At 38.8% G+C, this 26,178-nt stretch overlaps 1 protein-coding gene across 1 annotated transcript in view; it reads left to right on the top strand.

Moving 5' to 3' along the window:
- Positions 1 to 26,178, top strand: part of LOC115428438 (zinc finger transcription factor Trps1-like) — a 357,327-nt gene that overhangs the window by 209,537 nt on the left and 121,612 nt on the right. Inside the window, 1 exon segment of the mRNA XM_030147486.1 lies at positions 20,647 to 21,372. Coding sequence (XP_030003346.1) covers positions 20,647 to 21,372 — 726 coding nt within the window.

The following is a 26,178-nucleotide window of genomic DNA, read 5'->3' on the forward strand; positions in this document are numbered from 1 at the left end:
TGATCATCTAGTTGGTTGGTCATCTGTTATCCTCCAGGTTAGTGAAGAGGGTGAGTGGTCAACAAGTCCAGTGTGTTGTCATCACATGACATCCATTTCACACCACTTGATTGGTTGATGCTTTTAATGAAAACATATAATGGCATGTTAATTCATCACATGATGATGAATAACACTGGTCTACCGGTCAGATGGTTCCAGAATAAAAGTAGTTAAATTTTCTATCAATTTTCTATCAGTGGAACATTTGGACATCTGTTGGATAAATGGACACAAACCAACATATATGTGGAAGAACACATCATCATATGTATGAAAACATGAACTAAACAGCACTTTGGTCATTAGTTTAACAATTAATCTGATTAAAGTATGTAAGATTCAGTACATTTAACGTCTGAAGCAGATATTTACTTAGAAATAGTAGAACAGTGTGATGTAAATACTGTTTTGAACCTCCACTGTTACCTGTTTTAGAATAGAGTAGAATGGATCTTTATTGTGACTGTCACAGGAACAATGTAAATCCATTTAGCAGCTCTGTTCTGCGGAGCAGCGAAAACACTTAGAGCAAAAAAGACTGTATAAAAATATCACAGAAAATACTGAACAATATAGATATGTGCAAAAAGGTACAGGATAAAATGTTAAATATACTTTTACTAGTAAAGTACTACAGAAACTACTGAGATATACAAAAGCTAAGTGTGTACGACAGATGGGTGATACGTTCTGTTTCTAAACCTAAAATCATAAAAGCCCAGCGAAATCTAATTTAAAAAAAAAACTCATTCATATTATGTAGATTATCATGTGTTTTGCCTTTATTTGTATATATGTGTGTGTTGTGTCACTTTCAGCCTCTGTCTCCTGGCAGCTAATTTGAAAGTCATTAATTACACACTCCTCATTCATCTGTCTGTGTTTTCTACAGTCCTGTATGTGTACAACTGCATCCTGACAGCTGTCTGATTTATTCCCACAGTTATAAATTATATTTCAGACACACACACACACACAACAGATTGCTACTGACCACAGTTTGCTTGCCGCAAAACCGGTTAAGGTGACATCATCAGAAATGATGAGAAAGAGAGAGATCCATTTTTAAAGGAGCTTTCTTAGACGTGACCACACACACATGGTATGCTCCATACACACATTCACACAAAGACAGAGTACGCTCTAAGGACCACAGCAGGGGATCTGTGTGTGTGTGTGTGTGTGTGTGTGTGTGTAAATGTAAAATCCAGACAGCCATTCCAGAGGCCAGACTATTGAGTCTTATAAACTCTCAGGTCACAGATTATTGAAATAGCAGAGCAGATATATGGTAGACGGTGCTGGTGTGTGTTCTCCGTTTCACTGCTTCACTCTAGTGTCACAAATTGCCAAAAGACACTGGAATCAAAAAAACGCAAGCATTTCATGCAGATTTGATCTGATCAAAGTATACTCATGCATTTAGTATTTGCATATTGCAGTATTTAAAGCAGCAGCTCAGATGTGTGCTTGAACTCTGCTCTTATATGTAGCAGTTGTAATAGTGATTTATTTCAGCATCGTTTATAGTTCTACCGGGAACTGAACCAGCAACCCCTTGGCTACTATTTTATTTTAATAGTCTACCATGCACACAGACAGTCTATTGTAGAGTCTAATCTAACTACATATGTCTGCTTTTAACCTCCAAACCTCCATTTTTCATGTATTTGTTCCCTGTTAGGCCCATCTGGATTCCTCCAGCCTCATCATGAGAACACACTAACCTGTTTGTATTCTCTCGAGGCGCCTTTATGCCTTTGCACACATTTCAAAATAAAGTTTTACAGAGCGTGAGTCCCAGAGCGTTTGTGTGGAGCTTTTAGATTCTCCGTTGCAGATGAAAACAGCCAGTGTCTGTCAGGAGCAGACGGGGGGTTTGGGCCATTTGTAACACTTTCTTTTTCAGGGTCTTTTATGTCTGTTGTAAAGTTAAGAGTTTTTTCTTCAAAAAGGCAGAAATGCACCTGTTTCAATCTGCCGACAGGTTCAGAAAATTCCCATATCGGTGAAGTGAGAAATGCTCTTTCCTCTCAGTTGTCGCTGAGACACATTTGTACATCAGTCTGAAACTGTCAGATCCTGAGTCCACCACACCAGGGTACAAAGTGCACAGACCCCAGACCTGTACGGGCCTGGACTGAACCACTGTTCACCAGTGGTCTGGTCTGGTCCCAAAGAGGTAAATAGGCCCCCTACAGAGAGTTACACACACACACACACACTGTACAGTCCAGTGGTTCCCAGACCCTGTGTGGGGCAGTAATCCAGTGTAGTTATTTGAGGACAGACTCCTCTAATAGACTTTTAATAAACTGTGTGTGTGTGTGTGTGTGTGTGTGTGTGTGTGTGTGTGTGTGTGTGTGGGGGGGGGGGGGGGGGGTTGGACTGTCTGTGTATGTGTGTGTGTCTGTGTGTGTTCTTGTTGAGTTGTGTGTCTTCAAGTGTTTGTATCAGCTCCAAAAACACAAACAGTTCAGTTACAGTGATAATTTGTGGTAACACAGAGGTTTAGACTAGAGCTGCAACAAGTATCGAGTAATTCAAGTAATTCGAGTACACAAAATCCTTAAATCATTTTTTTTGCTTTGAGTATTGGTTTAATTATTAATTTGGTTTCAGTATCACTTGTGTTCGTGTCCTTCACGGACTGTAAACAGTGACGCACACAAGTCAAAAAGTTGGTCCAATGGAAGAGAGTGAGGAGACCATCGATAAAAGACCAAAGACGTCTGAAGTTTGGGATCACTTCAAAAACAGAGAATCTGGTGTGATGTGTGTAAGTCCACATCTGAAGCAGCACAAAGTCAAAGCCCGTCTCCCACTCAACAGTAGAAGAACATTAGCCAATGCTAACAGAGAAACTGAGCAGCGCTGGTTAGAATGGAGGCGATGCGTTTGTTATCGTCTATAATAATGAGTGTCCATGACAGCTTTGGTGATGGAATCAGAGTACTCGATTAACCGCTGAATATTCGGTGGAATACTCAACTTCAAATAGACTGGACAGCTGCAGCCCCAGTTCAGACATTTGTGATTTAATGGAAAAACCCACAGTACACACTTCTGTTCTTAACACATTTAGTAAATCTAAGTATATATAAATATAAGTAATTAACTAATTAGTTATTAGTAACTATTAGTTACTATTAGTAACTAATAGTTTGGCAACTAAAGTGTAAAAATAATAGACTGAACCAAAAACTATAATAATATAATAATATGTATTGTTGTAAACTGGTCCAGTCCAGTTCCATCTCTACCCTCTAATCTGTCAGCTCAGTCTGAAACACATTTGGATCCAACTGACTAACTTAGACCAACTGAACATGGAACTAACATCCAACTGGGGGTTGGGCCTGGACTCGTGTGTCACAATAAGCGTCCGTGTGAAACACAGCAGTGGAACCAATGTTTAACAGCAGAGAAATGAAGGAAACCAAGGTTCCATTCAGGAAAACTGTAATGGAATCCTGTTTGTGTTGATTGGAGTGGTTTAACCCTTTTAGTTCTACTGCTATGACCGTTACGTTCACGTCCACACAGACACGGCAGACTCACGGTGCTTATTCCAGTTTTCTTCCATTTCTTTGCAGTGTTTAATGAATAGATGTCGATCTGCCTGTTCTGTAAAGTGGTTGAAGCTGCTGTGTTTTTGACATAATGCACACAGTTCAAAACGGCTCCAGGTTCACATAAGGATAGAAGACAGAGAGGACGCTGGGAAATGGACAGGGGAGTGGGAGATTAATGGACAGAGTTGGATGAAAGATGGACTGATAAGGAGAGAAAAAAGAGGGCGGTGTGTTGGCAGGTTCATGTGAGTCTGGATCAGTCTGATCTGTGGGGGGGCAGGCATCGTAACGATGCAGAGCTATTGAAATGTGAACGTCTGATTAAGTTTGACATTTAAGATGACATATTTTGTATGCTGTTACCCCGTTACAAATGAGTCCTACACTCTGTGTGTGTGTGTGTGTGTGTGTGTGTGTGTGTGTGTGTGCGTGCATGCGTGTGTTTTTCTTGATCCGTGGCAGGAGTGAATCGGGCCCCCGCTTCACAAAAGACCCAGAGTGTGTGTGTGTTTGTGTAAGTAAAAGTTCTGGCATTGATTAGGGGCCTCGCAGGCGACTGAAGGCTTTTAGTCTTCAAATGGCAGGTGTACTCTGTCTCCTAGTGGTTTTTATGTGCCCCCCCCCCCCCCTTCTGTCTCTCTCTTTCACCCCTCCCAGTCTTCAATTAGGCTCCTGCCTCTGCAAAATCAATTCCACAACCAAGCTGTTACTGGTTCCCTAAAACCTTCTCTGCCTCCCCCCTCGTCCACTCTTAAACCCCTGGTTGGAGCCAGACACACCCGTCCATCCAGTGTTCGAACCCAGAACCTTGTGGCCAGTTGTTTTTCTGATGGTCCTGCTCTAAAAGGCCTGGGTTCCACACACTGATCTGTTTAGTGCTAAAACAGTCCCATATTGGCTTTCATTAATATTTTCTTCAGCTGCTGTTGTTCACTGACACGTAACCTAAAGCTACGAGTCATCTCAGCATGACTGCCATTTTGTGCATCAGTGGCCTTAATAACCTGTGACATTTTTATATAAATAAATGAACAACGGCTGATCCTTCCTGGGGAAAATCCTTCATATTAATAATAATAATCCAATTTGATTTGATTAGGGAGTTTAGTAAGTCAGGTTTTATCTTCAAAACAAATTTGCACAGAAGTTGTGCATCAAGAGGAATGGGAAAAGCAATGTTGAAATATGTCCCACAGTCAGTTTATCTTTTTAAATTATTTGCTACTCGTAGTAAATCCATTTAGGCCGAGCAGCGCAGCCTTTCATTTCTGCTCGTATTCTCCGAGTGACACATCCTCAGAACGACGTGATGTCGAACCAGTCGCAACAAAGGTTCGAAGGTTTAATCCAGAGGTTTAGTCTTGGATCTGTGGGCCTGTTCTGAGCTGCCATTAACATCCAGTCTGATCATATGCAGACAACTCTAATGCACAAACACATCCAATCGGATCTTTCAGGAACGATTTGAAGATGCCAAGGGCGCATTCACATCCACATTCGCTCAGTCATCTGCATAGAAAACAAGGCCCCAGGACGGATTAAAGAAGCAAATACGCAGCTGACATAAGCAGGGGAGTCAGTTCAAATGTTTATAGTGGTGGTTTAAATATGTCTGAAAAATCCACAAAGCTAATACTAGGAGTGCTTCATGTGTGGAGCACCACCTGAGAACACTGGAATGGAATATCTGCACCTCACATAGTCCAGGAAAACCTCCCAAACAGGTTTTAGACATTTGAATATTCATCACTAAACTGTGCATCATGAAAAGAACCAAGAAAAGACAGAATGGTCAAAGGTGAAGGTCTTCATAGCTGCATCGCTTTGGAAAGAAACATCCACAACAGGTCCAGTCTGTTCAATCTGGAGTGTTTTCAGGCTAAAGATGAACTTGTTTATTTGTGTGTAGAACTAGGAAATGAAACAGTTAAAGCTGAACCATTAAGATCAGATCATGGAACATACATGATAATATCAGGGCTAAGCAGGAACAACTCCAAAAAGGGGAGAATCTGTAGAGAATCCATTAAGGTAAAGCAGCGTCTGCCTTTGAACCCAGATGTTTGTTCAAATGTGTCCAACCCCAGTTAGATCCTAATTATCTCTAATCCAGTAACACAGTGGTTTCAACCTTTTTTGTCTCCTGACCTCATTTCAACATCACAAATTTCTGTTGACCCCAGACATTCAAAACTGAGACTTTTTTTTATGCTAAAATAAATTAGTTTTTTGATCCTGTAATAGTTTCCTATCCTATGTTTCAAATACAGGTTAATTTTAGAGGACATTTATTCTATATAATGTATATTATTGTGGACGGAGGCAGTAGATCCAGGTGTAGATTACTGCACAGAGGGAGAATTTGATTTTCCTTGATCAGGATATGTACAGTCAGTCCAGCTTGGATTTACAAGGCTGACAATTAATACTGAACAAACAAGAACTCAAACTATGAATTATGAAAGAGCTGCAGCATCTGAAACTGACCACAATGAACATTTGACAGATAAACAGAACCACAGTGCTGCAGTTTCAGCTTCACAGTTTGTCTGTTATGGATTGGGATTGTCTCTGTCAACTCAACAGACATTTTTTTTTGTAAGTCTTTATGTTTTTTTTTATTTTTATCAATAATTAGAAATTTCAGGCGACTCCATGTGAATTCCAGGCGACCCCACGTGGAGTCCCGACCCCAAGGCTGAAAAACACTGCATTAGTCTGTCTGTGCTTCTGCACCTGAATCACTTCCCTCATGGTGAACACCTTCATAGATGACTCCATCACAAACACAGTCCGTTTGTTTACAGAAAAAACCCAAAGGCACTCGGGCCTTTTCAGAAATTTTGTTGTGAAGTGCATTGTGGGAATGGAGACCAAACAAAAGCGGTTTCAACAAGAAATCGATCCAGACGGTTCCACCTTAAAGTCCTCCAGTCCACCAGGGCTGTTTTCCAGAATGAGTCTAGTCGGTGGATGGAGGTGAAAGACACAGTTGGATTCAGCTTCACCAACAGACAGACAAACTGAACCTGCAGGAACTCACATTCCCACAATGCACTGAGCCACAACATTGAAAAGGTTTTGTGCCTTTGGGGATCCACTGTGATCTGTAAGTTATGTTAATGACAAGCTGAGATGTAATATTGCAGAAATAGTTCCAAACTCCAAAATGTTATTTTATTTTATGCTATAATCCTATAATACTCTGCCTGTTACCAGATGTTTGTGTAACAATGTGTGTAATACACACATATAAATGATAAGTTGAAGCATATTATTATTATTATTATTATTATTATTATTATTATTATTATTATTATTATTATTATTACACTTATTTTTCTTAAGAAATTTAAGTTTTTTTCGGGTTATTCACATCAAGGATAGTTTGTGTTCATATTTTCATAATTTAATGTTTTTGTTTTTTTTCATTTTTGCACTAAAACAAAGACAAAAATATGGAGTTTTCATTACTTATTGGCTGTTGTACTATTACTTGTACAGGTCTGGCCTGCTTGAGACCCAGTTGGGCTGAATGTGGAACCTGGAAGAAAATGACTTTAACAGCCCTGGTCTAGACTTTAGAAATGAACATAAATATTCTCTCCTATTTAAACGTCTATTTCTCACCCCTGTGCCGTCCTAATTTCAACGCAGTTTTTCTATTTAATTTTTTTTAACAAATACATGAATCAGCTTGTGTTTCATTGATGTGCCTCGGACAGACATAGACATATGTTTGTACGGCCTAAAACACCACACACAGAATGAATGGAAACATGGCAATTAAAGAATAAAAGAAGGTCATATGAAGAGAGGGACAGAAAATGAAGAGAAAGACCCGCTAGCGTAATGTAAGAAGACAGAACGATGTAGATTCCATCACACAAAGACAGATAATTCTGGGTAAAGAGACCTTGCTTTTAGCGTTATTTCCTCCGATGTTGTGCATTAATCCTTTGTTTATGAAAGATGGAGACGCCAGCTCCATCTGTCCCCCACGGGGAGGCCAAGAACACAGATATGTGAGGACGGCACAAATATGCAGCTGCTTTAAGACCGCAGTAGAACCATCCATTACACCACTGGTTCTTAGTCTGTTTCTGTGGCCCCCCCTCCCCCCTTTGGAGGACCATAAACCTCCAGTCTCCCCTCAACCCCAACAACATTGGAACAGTGGTGCAATTAGAACTTTTATTGAAAGTAATATCAGTATTATAACAGTACTTTTTGCTTGTCCTTGTTCAAATTCAAAATTACAGATTTTTGCTTGAATAATACAAATACACTCACCCAGACTGCTCTGAGACAATATTTAACCAAATAAAAATAGGAAATGTCCAATTATCTCCAACTCTGACAATACAGTTCCTTTTTTTAGACCAACAAACACATGTTGGTTCCACAGATGAACATGTGACCAATATCAGTGGGCCCATGAGCCCGTTTCCATTGGACATCTGAGAACATTAAAGTCCAGACTTGGACAAAACACAAACATATGTGTCCATGTGTCTTTTCCAGTCCAGTCCAGTCCTTGTCCATTGTCCAAACCTAAACTCTTTGTCTAGTCTAGTCACAGATCACCATGGCAGTAGATTGGTTTGGTGTCTGTCCATAAAATGAGTCCAGGGTGCTCCAACCATCAAACATTAGTCCCACCTGATACATGTTCTAACCTGAAGAACAAAAAAACACCCAGGTCTGATCCCATGACCCCCCTGAGAAGACTTCACCCCCCTTCTTCATCAGTCCCATCTCACTTCATCTGTTTTACACAAAAACAAACCAACAAACAAACAAACTTCCGATTATGCTGAGTCATTGTAAGTCACTACTGGCATCTGTTTACATTAAGGACAACAGCTACCTGCACCAGTAATGACGTCATTCAGATAATTCCGATAGTTAAAGTTTTCACCAATAATTAGAGCCCATAATAATGAATCTAATTTACCGTGACTTCCCTTCTGTAAAAGGGTCTGGGAAAATGAGTCCAGGTAACACTAATAGACCAGTAGTTAATAAGTGTATAAATATTATGTCATTTCCTGTTTATAAGTGTTAACCAAGGTTATTATCATTAACGAAAACTAACGAAATGATGAAAACTAGAATTATAAAAACATTTTCGTTAACTGAAATGAATAAAAACTATAATTAAAAGAAAAAGAACGATAACTAACTGAAACTGTATTTTGTGCTAACAAAAATAACTAAAACGTATAAAAATTCTGAATAAAATTCCCTTCGTTTGTCAATGTCAGATTGATATGAAATTGATTTATTTCCCTCAAGCAATTTTAGCTGCTGGCACCATATGATATTTAACGGTCCGTCACTTGTGTTCACTTGTGGTTTATAGTCGTCTTCTGGTCCCCACTCTACCTGGAATCATGGAGACTAAAGTTAGGAGAAAGCAGCAGAGTCCTGTCTGGGATTTATTTGAATACGAGGAAGAAGAGAAAAGATTTAAAAAAAACTAAAACTAAGCGTTTAGAAAAAAATGAAAACTAATAAAAACTATATTATATTATATTTGTAATTATTATTTATGGTTTGTCGTATAAATGTGTGTGACTGAGTTGGTTCTCGTTCAGAAAGAATAAATTAAAGGCCTTGGAGACTTTCAGACAGTTCAGTTAGTTCTACAATGAAGATTTTTTGTACTTGGGAATGAATGGGAATAAATAACACAAAAATGAAATGCAGAATAAGAGTAACATCAGCCGAAACACTGTTGGTAGCAGCTGAAAAACCTCAAATTCCAATAGACTGAATGTACTTCTGTTAATGATATAGTCTGTTTTATTGAAGAACTGACCTTTTCTTCAGTTTTCTGTGTTTTAATCTAATAACCTTTGAATTTAGTCTGAGCTTTTATGAACAGTGAATTAAATATAGGACTTAAATTGAATTTGTACAAACCTGTAGGAACCCTGTGTTATAATATACTAGTGCACTGACCCGTGGGAATTCACAGGTTCTAGAAGCAGTTGAGTTGATAAAATGTGGACCTGAGCTAATCTTACAGGTGCAACACACAGATGAGAACAAATAGAATCGACTCATTTAGTTTAGTGTTGAAATCCACAGTAACAGATAATACTTTCATATTTCTCTCATATATGTGTTTAAAGGCCTTCACATCATTACTGTATGACTTCATCACAGTGTTAGTGGATGACTGGACTGATCTTACAGGTGTAACACACAGATTAGAACAGGTAGAATGGACTCTTTTAGTTCAGTGTTGACATGGATGTGGCCCATAGACTGTGACGCAGGACTGAACAGGACGGGTTATAACTGTGATCAGTGATCTGCTGAACTCAGACCCGGTTCTCCTGTCGTGGAATGGAATGATATTTCAGTCTGTAGTCAGTATACAACCCAACCCCCCCCCCCCCCCCCCCCGTGGCTGTGAATGGACTCATCCTGTAAACTCATTACCTCCGCCAAGGAGGTTATGTTTTTGCCAGGGTTTGTTTGTTTGTCTGTCCGTTAGTGTGCAACATAACTCAAAAAGTTATGGACAGATTTTGATGAAATTTTCAGGGTTTGTTGGAAATGGGATAAGGAAGAAATGATTAAATTTTGGTGGTGATTGGGGGTGGGGGGGCCCACAGGGGGGGCCACTGATCAGCCTTGGCGGAGGTCTGCGCTCTCCGAGTGCTTCTAGTTGTAATTTTAAAAACAACTAATAACTCCAAAAGTATAGATCTCATCAATCAGCTGTTTTCACCTGTCTGATCCTGGACCCAAATACAGAAGCACTGGAAACACAAAGGCTGGATTTGTCCAGTTTATACCCTCGGCCACACTGGCTGCAGGGTATGGTCATCAGGTGGTCATCTGTCCGTCCGTCTGTTCGTCCTTCTGTCCAAAAACTTTGGCATGCACTGACAAGTCAGGCCAAGGGTTTTCAAGTGCATGCATGTTATGTTTCAGTTATAAAGCACACACACACATACACACAAACACACACACACACACATACACACACACACACACAGAGGTCACATGGCTTTTAGATGGTGATAAATCACTCCAAACCAAGGTTATTATTGTTAACGAAAACTAATGAAATGACGAAAACCAGAATTGTAAGAACATTTTCGATGACTGAAATAAATAAAAACTATAATTAAAAGAAAAAAAAAACGATAACTAACTGAAACTGTATTGTGTGCTTACAAAACTAACTAAAACATATAAAAATTCTGGATAAAATTCCCTTTGTTTTTGTCTTTGTCAATGTCGGATTGATATAAAATTGATTTATTTCCCTCAAGCAATTTTAGCTGCTGGCACCAAATGATAATTAACAGTACATCACTACTCGTCATTTGTCGTTTAGTCGTCTTCTCGTCTCCAGTCAACTTGGAAACATGGAGACTAAAGTTGGGAGAAAGCAGCAGAGTCCTGTCTGGGATTTATTTGAATTCGATGGTGAAGAAGAGAAAAGATAGAAATAAACTAAAACTAAACTAAAACTAAGCATTTAGAAAAACACGAAAGCTAATAAAAACTAGCAAACCTGCTCTAAAAACGAATTAAAACTAACTGAATTAGAGAAAAAAAAAGTCAAAACTAAATAAAACTAAACTATAATGAAAAATCCAAAACTATTAGAACCTTGCTCCAAACAAATCATGTTGAAGTTATGACAAAAACAGTTGAGGGTGTTTAAGGGTTAACTTAAGTTAAACATGTAAGAAAAAAAATGAAATGATTTTAGATCAATTCCAGTGATGCCAAAGTCCACAGACATATATACATGCACAGTATCTAGAGCAGGGGGGTCAAACTGCTGTTAGTTCAGTTCCACATTCAGCCCAGTATGAGCTGACGTGGACCGGACCAGTACAATAAGAACAGGATAATATAGAAATAATGTCAACTGTCCATGTTTTACAGTGAAAAAAAGTAAAATCACATTATAAAAATGTTTACATCTACAAACTATCCTTTAAAACAATGTGAATAACATAAACCAACTGAAATTTATTTAGAAAAATAAGTGCAGTTTTAACAATATTCTGTTTCCGTTTATCATTTACACATGATGATTATAACGTACAGATCCCAGTAGATCTACAAATACACACAACATTTAATAACAGACAGAATATTGGTACAATTACACTTCTCTTAAGACATTTGAGGTTGTTCATATTTGTTCAGGTTATCATTTCACAAAAAATGTGAATAGTTTGTTTTAGTGTAAATACAGTAAAATTACATGAAAATGATTACATTTACAAAAAGAAAAAACTGGAGTTGTCATTATTTATATGTTATTCTGATCGTATTTCCCTGGTCTGACCCACTTCAGATTGAATTGGTCTGCTGTGGAAGCTGAACTAAAATGATTGTTAATGACTTAATTTTTTGCATTTCACAAGTTCATCCCATTTGGCCCCCGGGCCGCATGTTTGACACCCCTGATCTGGTCCAACTGTTCCCACACTGACAGGCAGTAAATCCTGGTCCCTCCTTTGGACTGGTCTGTGTGTGGACCTCCACCTCGGACATCCTAAACACACCTCAGAGTCCTCCTCCGTATCCTTAGGCTGTTGTTTGGAGGTGATTTGCAGCAGTTTCAGATAAAAGCTTTACTGGTGTCGGGGCTAATTGTAGTTGATGGGAATGATTAACTGATGCCTTTCTCCTTGCTGTGGTATTGAGGCCATTGTGGCGTTTGGGGGCTAATTGTAGCTGGTAGCAGTAGTTGTTATGTGGTATGTTGTGGTGGGTTGGACCTAATTGTAGTTGATAGTAATGGTTCCAGTCTGTGTATACAGCCTGAAGCAGACAAAGGCTGTACTAGGACACACACACACACACACACACCTAATCTGACAGTTGGAATTAATGACTGGGGAAAAGTAAGTGATCAAAAAACAGAAATCACAGCTATAACCCAGACTTTTGATAGTTAGTTTGACTAGTTAGACATTTATGTGTGTGTATGTGTGTGTGTGTATGTGTATGTATGTTTTTATGTGTGTGTATATTTATGTATGTGTGTATTTATGTGTGTGTGTGTTTATGTATGTATGTATGTGTGTATTTATGTGTGTGTATGTATCTATGTGTGTATTTATGTGTGTAAGTATTTATGTATGTGTGTATTTTTTTATGTTTTTATATGTGTGTGTATGTGTGTATTTATGTGTGTGTGTATGTATGTATTTATGTAAGTCTATCTATCTATCTATCTATCTATCTATCTATCTATCTATCTATCTATCTATCTATCTATCTATCTATCTATCTATCTATCAGCTGTTTGATGTAAGTATTTCTTACTTGGACTTCTTTTTCATTCCAACAGTTCTCTACTTTCTAATTTAGTCTACAATATTAAATAGTGCCGTTCCAACACTGGTGATATGGTCTGAATAATCGTATAATTATGTGGTTTAAGTGTGTTTTCTGTTAGAAAAAGTCATTATTCCTTTGAAAATTCAGTCAAATGACTCGGCTTCTACTTTCATCAGACTGTTTGAACAATCATTAGAAACTGTGTTAACACATGAATGGAGCTGAAAGCACTGTTGATCTGTCAGTTGTTTACTTCAGTCCGTTTTTGGTGTCCATCAGTGTCCTGATGACTGATGTTCACCAGTTCAGAACTTAGGAGTGTTTCATGCACAGACACAGATATTTCACATTCTTTATGGAAACGTCCAAATTAAAACAAAAACAACTCTTCAGTATATGTATACGTCTACACTGTCACTTCAGCTGGTTTTAACTGTTTTCAAAAAATGATCAAATATATATGAAAAGGAAATGGAGATGGACTTGGTGAACTATTACCTTACATCAGTGTGTCAAACATGCGGCCTGGGGGCCAAATCTGGCCCACCAAAGGGTCCAGTCCGGCCCACAGGAGGAACTTGTGAAATGTAGAAGTTACACAAAGTTATTAATAATCATTTTAGTTCAGGTTCCACATTCAGACCAATTCAATCTGAAGTGGGTCAGACCGGTGAAATACCATAACCATACCATAAGTGAAATACCAATAACATATAAAAATACGATCATAATAACATTTAAAAAATACGATCAAAATAACATTTAAAAATACAATCATAACAGCATAAATAATGACAACTCCAAATTTTTCTTTTTGTAAATGTAAAAATTTTCATGTAATTTTGCTGTATTTACACTAGAACAAACTATCATTTCACAAAAAAGTGTGAACGTCCTGAACAAATATGAACCTGAACTGACTTAATAGAAGTCAGTGTAACTGTACCAATATTGTGTCTGTTATTAAACGTTGTGTGTTTGTAGATCCACTGTATCTGTATGTTAAAATGAACATGTGTAAATGATAAACTGAAACAGAATATTGTTAAAATTACACTTGTTTTTTTCTTCAGAAATTTCAGTTTGTTTAGGTTATTCACAGTGTTTTAAGGGGTAGTTTATGGATTTACACATACATTTTTATAATGTCATTTATCTTTTTTCACTGTAAAAAAAAAAAAAAGTTGACATTATTTCTGTATTATTCGGTTTTTATTGGAGTGGTCCAACACACTCCGACAGGAATTTGACCCCCCCCGTCAATGGCTAATTAGGCACTTTTGTTGAAGGAAAAATGTTTATTTTATTTCTGATTCTCATGGGTATTTAGTTGTTTAACAAACTTTGTTAGACACTGGAATTGTTCTGCACTAAATACACTTTTATTTATGGGAAAAAAAGTATTTTATTGCTGCTATTTTATTTGTTGAACATTGAATTGAATATTTGTTGAACAAACTTTGTTATTCATTCTAATTGTTTTCACCAAATGTTCATGTTAAAGGAAAGAAAATGTATTTTATTATTGCAATGAATATAATTTTTTTTGTTTTGTTTTTTTCAGTCCATAATCGGACTAATAGACCAGTAGACGGGTGTCCAACATACGGCCTGTGGGCCAAAACCGGTTCGCCAAAGGGTCCAATCCAGCCTGTGGAATGAATTTATGAAATGCAAAAAATGACACTGAAGATATGAACCATTATTTTAGTTCAGGTTCTACATTTAGACCAAATCCATCTAAAGTGGATCAGATCAGTAAAATACTGTCATAATAACCTATAAATAATGAAAACACCAAATTCTTCTCTTTGTTTTAGTGTAAAAAAAAAAAAAAAAAGTCAAATCACATGAAAATGTTTACATTTCTATCTATCCTTTTAAAAAAAATGTGAAATAACCTGAAAAAATATGAACCTGAAAAGTCTGATGAAAATTCAGTGTAATTGGACCAATTTTCTGCCTGTTATGAAACATTTTGTACTTTTCTGTACATTGTAATGTGTAAATGATTAACTGAAGCAGAATATGGTTAAAATTGCACTTATTTTTCTCAATAAATTTAATTTTTTTTAATGGTTTTTCCATTTTTTTCACTGTTTTTAAAGGATATTTTGTAGATGTAAATGTTTTCATAAAGTAATTTTAAAGTTTTCTCTATGTTTTAGTGAAAAAAGTAGAGTTGACATTATTTATGTTATTATTGGCCTGGTCCGGCCCACTTCAGATCATATTAGGAGGATCTGGCCCCTGAACTAAAGTGGCTTTGAGCCCCTGAACTAAAGTGGCTTTGAGCCCCTGGACTAAAGTGGCTTTGAGCCCCCTGGACTTGTGGTTCCAGTAGTGGATGACTCGTTCGTTGCAGCTCTACCATGTTCATTATCCTTCTGATCATATACAGCCTTATTTATTCACAGTTTATGGAAAAGCAGATAAACAAATAAAAAGAATATGTGGACTTTCCTCTTCAAAATCTACTCGAACTAATTAGAAATAGTCAGACTAGTTACAGATTACTTTAGCAGTAGACGACTAATGGATGAATTGGATCATTTTTGCAGCTTTGTATCTGAATACAGTTTTTACGTTGCCGCTGAAATAATCGGGGGCAGATGGAAACCCAGTTAGGTCAGTGTGTGCTCGGTAGGTCGGGATTTCAGCCTCATTGCTTTACCACAACGGGCTGTAGTTTTCCACTGTGTGTGTGTGAGTGAATGATGAATTGTGACTGGGTGTGGTGAACATCAGATGAGATTTTCCTCTGCTCCGGCTCCGTCTCCCTCTCACGAACACAGACACACTCAGTGAGTGCCAGGGCTGGTCTAGGCGTGGGCCTCGCGTGCACAAATTGCTTTATTTTAATAGTTGTATGGTAGAGAAAGAGGGAGAAAAGAAACTGTAAAATAGCAGAAAGGCCACGGAGGGAAAGTTGGAGTGAACCAAAGAAAGCAGCTCCCTCTGTAGTCTGTCTTCTCCCTCTGTCTTTGTCTTATTTTGTGTTTTGTCACTAATCCTCCAGATTACAGCCGAGGCCTGTTAAAGTACAAGCCCTTGGAGTCTGTTTATGTGGATCTACATGTGCTTATTGGGATCCAATGCCTATCTGTTTCTCTTTAACTTTTCTACTGTGGCTTTGTGTGTGTGCACAGTGGGGTGTCTTATCCTGTAACTGTTTGGACTGTACTCTTGGTAAATAACAGCAAGGCTTTATCTATGTTTTTAATCTATTCTTGTTATGTCTTTAATCTGTTGTCTTTTATTTTATTTTTTATTTATTTTTATTTTTTTATTTTGGTTTTCCCCTGCAAGTCGCTTTGGAAAAAAGGGTCTGCCAAATGCATAAATGTAAATGTAAATCTACAGCTGATGATCCATCAATAATGCTCCTTATTGGTGGATTATTTTAATTTAACTGACTTTTTAACGCAGTGGTTCCAACCTTTTTTTACTCCTGACCCCATTTTAACATCACACATTTCTGTCGACCCCAGACATTCAAAACAGAGACTTCCTTTTTTTTTTTTTTTGGGCTAAAATTAATTCGTTTTTGATCATGTAATAGTTTGCTATACTATGTTTCAAATCCAGGTTAATTTTAGAGGACATTTAGTCTATATAATATACATTATTATGGACGGAGGCAGAAAAGCCAGGTGTAGATTACTGCACAAAGGGAGAATTTGATTTTCCTTGGTCAGGGTGTGTACAGTCAGTGCAGCTGTGATTTACAAGGCTGACAATTAATACTGAACAAACAAGAACTCAAACTGTGAATTATGAAAGAGCTGCAGCATCTGAAACTGACCACAATGAACATTTGACAGATAAACAATGCCACAGTGCTGCAGTTTCACAACCACAGTTTGTCTGCTATGGATTGGGATTGTCTCTGTCAACTCAACACAGATATTTTATTAGTAAGTTTTTTTATTTGTTTGTTTTTTTATTAATTACTTGAAATCTCAGGCGACCCCATTTGAAATCCAGGCGTCCCCATTTGGGGCCCCGACCCAAGGTTGAAAAACCCTGCTTTAATGGGTTCTGTTCTGTTTGGAGGAACATGCCAGAGTCATTCTGATTATTACACTATGAACGCACAGATGACACTCCCTGTCTTTTTTCTGGTTTTCCGAACATTAACTCTTAGTTTGGAGCCTACAGGTGTATACGCTTTTCACTGCACTCCTTTTATTACACCTTCTACAACATTTTCACCTGTCTGGAGTTTTAGGATGTTTGCTTCTTGTTTGTTGTTTCCATCTGGTTGCATTTTTGGAGAAAGCTGTGGAATAGAAGGGGTTGCCGGTTCAATTCCCTGCCTTGTTCAGGGGCTAATGGGCCCTTGAGCAAAGCACTTACACCCTCCCCCCTCCATTTGCACCCCAGGTGCCTGATATGTCAAGGCCTTTCTCCTAGTCTGCAGTGTGTGTGTGTGTGTGTGTGTCTGTTAGAATACTGATTCTTCTTGTTTTCGTCCTCTGTTTTGCACCCATGCACCACACATCTACGTTTTATCTTTTTGACACCGTGTATGTCTTGTAGTGCCTGCTTGTTTTTTTTCCGTTATTTTCATCTCAGTTTGTCTTTTACGCAGTTTCTCTCTTTTGATGTTCTAAACAAAAATCAGCCCTGGGATTTCTGAAAATAAAGAACTAATGAGCAAACATATCATGAAATCACAGACTACACTTGTGTTTGCATAGGTTACATCAATTGTGTGTTTGTTTTTTTGTTTTGTTTTGTTTGTTTTTCTCATTACATCAATAGGTAAGAACTGCATAGTAAGAACTTTGAATACGCTCATTTTCTTTATTTTCATGTTGTGGACCCTGGCTTTTACAACAGTAAAAAAAAAAAATCCAGGTAACTAAATAAATAAATAGTAATACTACTAATAATAATGGTTCAGATTTCTATAGCGCCTTTTAAGGCACCCAAACCACTTTACCATATTGATCCATTATATATCAATAAGTAACTAACACAAATACAGACTACAACCATGAACTCATGAAGCCGTTCTCCCTGTGTGTTTTACTTTGTTTTTTCTTATGCTTTGTACGGTGTCTTTTATGTCATTTTCTGTGGTACATCTTTTACATTACTTGTTGCATTTTTTCCATTTAAAACCACAAATAACCATCCTTTTTTTTTCAGTTTTCACTCATGACTAAACATAAACTTTAAACAAACAATGATTTGACATAGTTTTTGATAATTATCAGTTTAGATTAATATAAACATTTTTAACTGGACTGTCCAGACCGGTTTCCTTTCAGCGCTGCATGCATGCGATCTGTCTTCTATGCTTATCATCTGATACACATTACTTGGACACACACAAACACACACATATTGCACTGATCTAAAAGTGATCAGTTTCTGGCGTCTATCAGGCGTCTGTTACGTTTGACTGTTTGTTACAGAGCAAACAAATACATACAAATACAGCGTACGGGTCAATGGGTTGACTCTGTTTACGACTGAATATGAACTGAACAACCACAAATAAACACACCACACACACACACACACACACACACACACACACACACACACACATATCTCTGTCAAGACTGTTGTGAACAGAACGACCACAATTGTTCTCTTTTCAAACAAAAGAAAGATTATGGTTTAACTTAAAACACATGGTTGGTTATTTGATGGCTTTGTATAGTGATTATAAAGGGGGGGGGTGGTATTGGGTGGGGGTGGGGGGGGATAGCTGGGCAGAAACAGAAAGAAAAAAAATTAATGACTAAAAAATATGACAGTAATTTCTCTTGTGTGTGATACAAGATAGTAAAGAATAATGGAATGATAGGAAAGACCAGAAAATACCCGGGAAATGTTTGTCCAATTGTAGGGCAGCGTGTGGTAGAGGGGGAGGGGCAAAGGGGACAGAGAAGGGACTAAGGAGGACACAAGGGGACACAGATAAAGCACAAGGAACAGTGAGAGACGAGGAGGAAGAGGCAGCAGAAAATGAATGAAAGGCACGTGAAGAAGAAGGAGACATTTGGGGAGGGGGATAGAGTCGACCCACTCCCTCATTCATCTTTCTGATATGTGCAGTTTGATGTGGTTGTGTGTTGGACATTCTCCTCATCTCTCTCTCTCTCTCTCTCTCTCTCTGTCTCTCTCGCCCTTCTCTCTCTCTGATATGGTTTGGGTTTTGATGTGGTCATGTGTTGAAGATTCTCACGGATGGTTTCCATAATGATAAAAAAGATTCCCTCCCCGGGTTTCAAGTCCAAAAAAGTTGTACTTAGGATGCGCCGAACATCTCGACACACACGCGCACACACACACACACACACACACACACACACACACGCGCGCGCACACACACGTTCCTGAAAAATCTCTCTCCGGCTGAAATGTTTCTGATTTATTTGGGCTGTTTTTCTTTGACGAGGTTTGTGGTTCAGAATCGTCACAGATTTCAGCGTTCAAAGAGGTTTGTAAATTGAATCAAAGCTCTTCTGTACACATACATCATTGTCAAAAAATTGTATTTGTGTGTGCAGGCTTGTAATTCGCTGTGTATTATCCCTGCCCTGAAAACACCCTGTATCTCTTAGTATGTTTTTATTTGTATTAGGCCAGAGACGGTGAGGGTCTATTAAAACGGCATGGTTCCATAATTATTATTATTATTATTATTATTATTATTATTATTATTATTATTATTATTATTACTAGTGCATTGACCTGTGTGGAACCATGGGTCGTATTAATATCAATATCTAGTAACTGAAGTTAGTAAATGCATTACTCCTGTTTTTAACTTCATTTCCCATCATGCAGTGTGGTACTGTGCCTCCCGTCAACCGTGCAACATGATTGTAAGGCTATTGTATTCAAAATGACTAAATCCCAAAATATTGGTCTGATCAACACATACAGATTTTCTGAGACCTTCCAGTATTATAATATAGATTCTTCTTCTTCTTCTTCTTCTTCTTCTTCTTCTTCTTCTTCTCCTTCTCCTTCTCCTTCTCCTTTCACCACTTTTAATGCAAATCTGATCCCCTGAACATTAACAAAAAGTCAGTTTTATTCAACCACAAATTCAAGGCCAGCGAAAAAGTGTTTTATTTGAAGTCCTCAAGAAAAAATATTGAAAAATGACTTGGCCACGCCCCCTCAAAAATCAAAATACATTACACAGATGGGAACCCACCCCAAACTTTCTTCCACGTAGAAAAATGAAACTATATACAGACATAGCCCATGTTGGGACAAGTAAAAAAATGACATTATGGCTCCGCCCTAAACCCAACAGGAAGTCGGCCATATTGGGTGGAAGTGTGGACGTATAAAATCCCACTCCTCATACTTTCAACATCTCCTCCTAGGGTTTTTATCCAAATTGCACGAAACTTGTTGAAAACCACCTACACACATTTGTGGTCAAAGGTATCCATTACATGTTTGATCAAATGTTGGGTGTGGCTGTGATGAGCTCACAACGAAGCAGACATTTTCAGAAGTATAAAAGTGTGTGTATCTCTCAGAATGTTGGATTGAGTGCATGTTATGGGGTCCTGTCACTGTTGGGTGTCCTCAGCGGTCTCAAGGGAGGCGATTGGACGGGAGGGCGAGGGCCACAAAACCGCATGTGTTTTTAATTGTCAACACAAAGAGTGGAAAAAATTGTACATAAATAAGTTTTTGTCTGTTTTAATATTTTCAGAGATGGTGAGGAAGAAGAATCCCCCTATTAGGAGTGTGGGAGGTGAAGAGGAGGAGGAAGAAGAGGGGAGGAGGCCAGCAGGAGAAGAGGAAGAGGAGGGAGAGGAGGAGGAGAGAGTAGGAGCTGAGGCCGATCGGATAATCCGACCCTCTGAACCCGAATCCTCGGAGCGGATCAGAGGAGATGAGGAGCAGGAAGACGAGGAGGGAGAGAGTGAGTGTGTTTCCTCGTCTGTCTCTCCTTCATCTGTCAGTGAGGATAGAGGGGGGAGAGGAGGAGGAGGAGGAGGAGGAGGAAGGGGGAGAGTCAAACGAGGAGGGCCGGCATCGACCGACAGACCTGAGAGCCAATCAGAGCCTGAGGACGGGGAAAGGGGGGCGGAGGAGGGGGAGAGGAGCGACAAACACAGAGGCCACACCCATCAAGTCACGACCCCCCTCCTCTCTGCCTCCCACCTGCTCCTCCTCCCCTCTCCTCCTAAACAGGAAGGAGGGGAGGAGTCGACCACCGACACCCCTCCGCTTTCCTCCAGCCCCTCCCCTAAACTCCAGGACTTCAAATGCAACGTGTGTGGTTATGGTTACTATGGCAATGACCCCGCCGACCTGGTGAAGCACTTTAGGAAGTATCACCTGGGTCTGCACAACCGCACACGACAGGACGCTGCCCTCGACACACACATCCTGGCCCTGCACAACATGGCTCCCCAGCACCTCACACCTCTAGGTAATCCAGCCTTCATGTCTGTTAGTGCTGTTGAACGTCTGCACTAGGGCTGCAACTGACCACTGCTGCACCAGGAGACTAAGCATCCACCACTGGGATCGCTGGGGCCACTGGGACCGGTGGGACCGGTGGGACCGGTGGGGCCAATGGGACCACTGGGACCACTGGGACCACTGGGACCACTGGGGCCACTGGGACCGGTGGGGCCACTGGGACCACTGGGGCCACTGGGGCCACTGGGACCGGTGGGGCCAATGGGGCCACTGGGGCCACTGGGGCCCTGGGGCCACTGGGACCGGTGGGGCCAATGGGGCCACTGGGGCCACTGGGGCCCTGGGACCACTGGGACTGGTGGGGCCAATGGGGCCACTGGGACCACTGGGGCCACTGGGACCACTGGGACCACTGGGGCCACTGGGACCGGCGGGACCGGTTTGGGCCAATGGGACCACTGGGGCCAATGGGACCACTGGGACCACTGGGACCACTGGGACCGGTGGGGCCAATGGGACCACTGGTCAGATTATGAACTGCAAAAAAAAAACAATGACTCTTATTTATTTTTATTGCAGCAATAAAATACATTTTCTGCCCTTTATCAAGAACGTTTGGTGACAATTAGAATACAAATCAAATATTCAATTCAATATTCAGCAAATATTGCAGCAGCAACACAATACTTTTTCCCTCTTAACTATGGGGTTAGTTTGGTGTCCAAATATTTATGTTCATCAGACAGATCTGTGTTCATATTAGTCTGTAGTTGGACATAAATAAATCTGTGTAAACAGTTGAATGAGTTCAGTTGTACATTAAATATATTGTGTGTATTTGATCAGAATATGAATGAATAAGTTTAGACAGAATTACAAAGAGGAAATCCAACTGTACCATTGTTCTTTCTTCATCACGAATACAAATTCATCAACGTGACTCTACTGTCCAAAACCTGTCCCCACTTCACAGACATTATTTCTGGAGCAGAGGATCCATGCATTCACAGACTGACCATGAGTTCAGGTTCCAGATCAGTTCCAGATTAGGTCCAGATCAGGGTCCAGATCAGGTCCAGATTAGGTCCAGATCAGGCAGGATCACCGTCCAAGACGGACGCCCATGTCAGAACCAAACCAGGTCCAATCCAACCATTAGTCCACTGTTCTGACCATGGAGAAGGACCCTGAACTCATGGTCAGTCTGTGAATGTGGATCCTCTGCTCCAGAAATAATGTCTGTGAAGTGGGGACAGATTTTGGACAGTGAGTCACGCTGGCGAATTTCTATTTGTGATGGAGAAAGAACAATGGTACAGTTGGATTTCCTGTTTGTAATTCTGTCTAAACTTATTCATTCATATTCTGATCAAATACATACAATACATTTAATGTACGACTGAACTCATTCAACTGTTTATGCATATTTATTTTTGTCCAACTACAGACTAATATGAACACACCTGTTTGATGTATATGAATATTTGGACAGACTCCTAACCCCATAGTTAAACAAAAGTGCATTTTGCACATAACTCCAGTTCCTAACAAAGTTTGTTAAACAACTAATTACTCAAAGGTTGAATCAGCAATAAAAATAAACATTTTTGCTCCAACAAAAGCCTGATGTCTCTAACAACCTGTCAACTATTTGTCAACTAGTCGACTAGTTGTTGCAGCCCTAGTCTAAACTAGTTGTAACCAGTAAATACCAGTAGTTCTGTCCTTGTTCATGTTCATGTTCATGGGTTGACTGTTGATGGAAAGGTGTTGTTCACCTACTGCTCAGGTGTCAAACATATGGCCCGGGGGCCTAAACCGGCCCTTCAAATGGTCCGATCCGGCCCCTGGGATGAATCTGTGAAATGCAAAAAAATTACACAGACGATATTAACAATCAGTGGTGTGAAAATCCTTTAGTTCAGGTTCCACATACAGACACATATGATCTGAACAGGGTCAGACCAGTCAAATACTATCATGATAACTTATAAATAAAGAAAACTGCAACTCATCTCTTTGTTTAAGTGTAAAAAAGTACAATTACATGAAAATGTTTACATTTACAAACTATCCTTTAACAAAAATGTGAATAACCTGAACAAATATGAACAACCTGACATGTCTTAATAGAAGTAAGTACAATTTTAACAATATTCTGTCTCTTATTAAATGTGTGTCGGTAATATACATTTGTAAATGATAAACTGAGGTATAATATTGTTAAAACTGCTCTTATTTTTCTAAAGACGTTTCAGGTTGTTCACGTTATTCAGATTTTTAAGAAAACTTTGTAGATGTAAACATTTTAATCATATAATTGCTCTTTTTCCACTGTTCTTATTGGACTGGTCCGGTCCACTTCGGATGATATTGGGCTGAATGTGGAACCTGAACTAAAATCAGTTTGACAGTCCTGAACTGGGTCCAAACGGGCTTTAATCCAGTTGAATATATTCTCCCACATTAAAAGGTGAACTCATCATATCTGCATCAGACAGCCACAACCAATCAGCAGCATTCTCCTGCTGAACGGGTCATTCCTCTAGTCACTGTGCAAAGGCCAATGAAACACTAAATGAAATCAATCTTCAACCAAGAAGGAGACGGGTTCATGAGACTCACACACTGGTATGAATCTGTGGACTCTATCATGTTCCTTTAACCCATGAGGACCCACTGTGACATCTGTGTCAGTTCCAAAAGGATTTTTTCCTCTATATTTAACCATCCTTAAGTGGTTTATCATCATTTATTGTAATATTGTATTTAGGGCTGTGTATTGGCAAGAATCTGGCGATACGATACAAATCACAAAACTAGGATCACGATACAATATATCACGATACTTTTAAAAAGGCAATTTTTTATTGGTTTTGTTTCTTTTTTAAAAGATTATTTCCTGGAAGAATTGAATTACACCAGAAATCTGCACAAATACTAAACACATTTTTATTTGATCACAACAGGATCTAATGCTGTATCACAAAATGCTGCTGTGTTCAAACTTAAATTATGTTTTACAGACATTACAGTTTAAGGTCCTGTTCAAATGTTCATATTCTATTCAGTCTTAACTGACATCAGAACAGTATTTTAGTTCAATCCCAACAAAGCAACCAACATTATTTAATAAAAGAGTGTTAAATAATAATAAATAAAATATAAACAAAAAAGAAAAACAAAAAAACTAAAATGAACCTCCACAATATCTGCATCTGAATAAATACCTGACAATATCGATACAGTACTTTTTAATATTGATACAGTATTGCAAAATGAAATGTCGCATTATATTGCAGAACTGATATTTTCTTACAGCCCTAATTATATTCTGTATATTGTGTTTTTCTTTCAGTGAAAATCAGGTATCTTTCAACATTTAATTTACTAATCCTGTAGATGTTCATAAAAGCTCAGAGTAAAGGAAGAAAAACTGAAGAAGTGGAAACATCTGTCATTAACTGAACATAAAGTTCTGCATTATGCAACGAGTGGGTACAACTTTATTCTGGTAAATTATGATATTTTTCCACCTGGTTTTAAATGATTATTCTCATAATATTATGGCTTTATTCTTGATATTTTATGACTTTATTCTCGTAGTGACAAGTATTTTTATTTTCTTATGTGGCCCTGATACGCTGTCGTACTTAAGTGATTTATCACTATTTATTAAAAGATTATCCTCTGTATTTCACTTTTTTTTTGTTGTATTTTGTTTTCTTTTTTTTTCCAGGTATGTTCCTATATTTAATTTACAGGTAATGTAGATGTTCATAAAAGCTGAGAGTAAAGTTGAGGGACATTTTATCAGAAACCAGTGTGTCCATCCACTGTCATTGATCCAACTCCATGGGTTTTACTGGTGAATTAATGTTGTAGAAGATAACGGTGTTTCCACAGTAACTATGGAGCCTCTGAACGTCCAAATGGGTCATATCTGATGACCATGAAAAGATGAAGAACTGTATTTTACACCAATTATTGACATGGATTGATAGGATTAGTGGATCAACAGGAATTAAACAGTTTAGATCAGTAGATGGTTCAGGTTAAAGGTGGACGTTTGGGTCTTTAAAGGTTAAAAGTGGATGTTTGGGTCTTTAACCCTTAAAGACCCAAACGTCCACCTTTAAGGGTTAAAGGTGGACGTTTGAGTCTTTAAGGGTTAAAGGTGGACGTTTGGGTCTTTATGGGTTAAAGGTGGACGTTTGAGTCTTTAAGGGTTAAAGGTGGACGTTTGAGTCTTTAAGGGTTAAAGGTGGACGTTTGAGTCTTTAAGGGTTAAAGGTGGACGTTTGAGTCTTTAAGGGTTAAAGGTGGACGTTTGAGTCTTTAAGGGTTAAAGGTGGACGTTTGAGTCTTTAAGGGTTAAAGGTGGACGTTTGGGTCTTTATGGGTTAAAGGTGGACGTTTGGGTCTTTAAGGGTTAAAGGTGGACGTTTGGGTCTTTATGGGTTAAAGGTGGACATTTGAGTCTTTGAGTTACAGGTGGATGTTTTAGTCTTTAAGGGTTAAAGGTGGATGTTTGGGTCTTTAAGGGTTAAAGGTGGACGTTTGAGTCTTTAAGGGTTAAAGGTGGACATTTGAGTCTTTGAGTTACAGGTGGATGTTTTAGTCTTTAAGGGTTAAAGGTGGATGTTTGGGTCTTTAAGGGTTAAAGGTGGATGTTTGGGTGTTTAAGGGTTAAGCCCAAACACAAACCAATCAGAAAATGCCAAGTAGATTGTCCAATTGATTACTGATCAGACCATAAATCCAGCATTTGAACTGATCAAATGATTCCATTGAAATACAGGTGTCTGCAGGC

This window comes from Sphaeramia orbicularis, chromosome 11 (genome assembly GCF_902148855.1).
Source record: "Sphaeramia orbicularis chromosome 11, fSphaOr1.1, whole genome shotgun sequence".
Lineage (NCBI taxonomy): Eukaryota > Metazoa > Chordata > Actinopteri > Kurtiformes > Apogonidae > Sphaeramia > Sphaeramia orbicularis.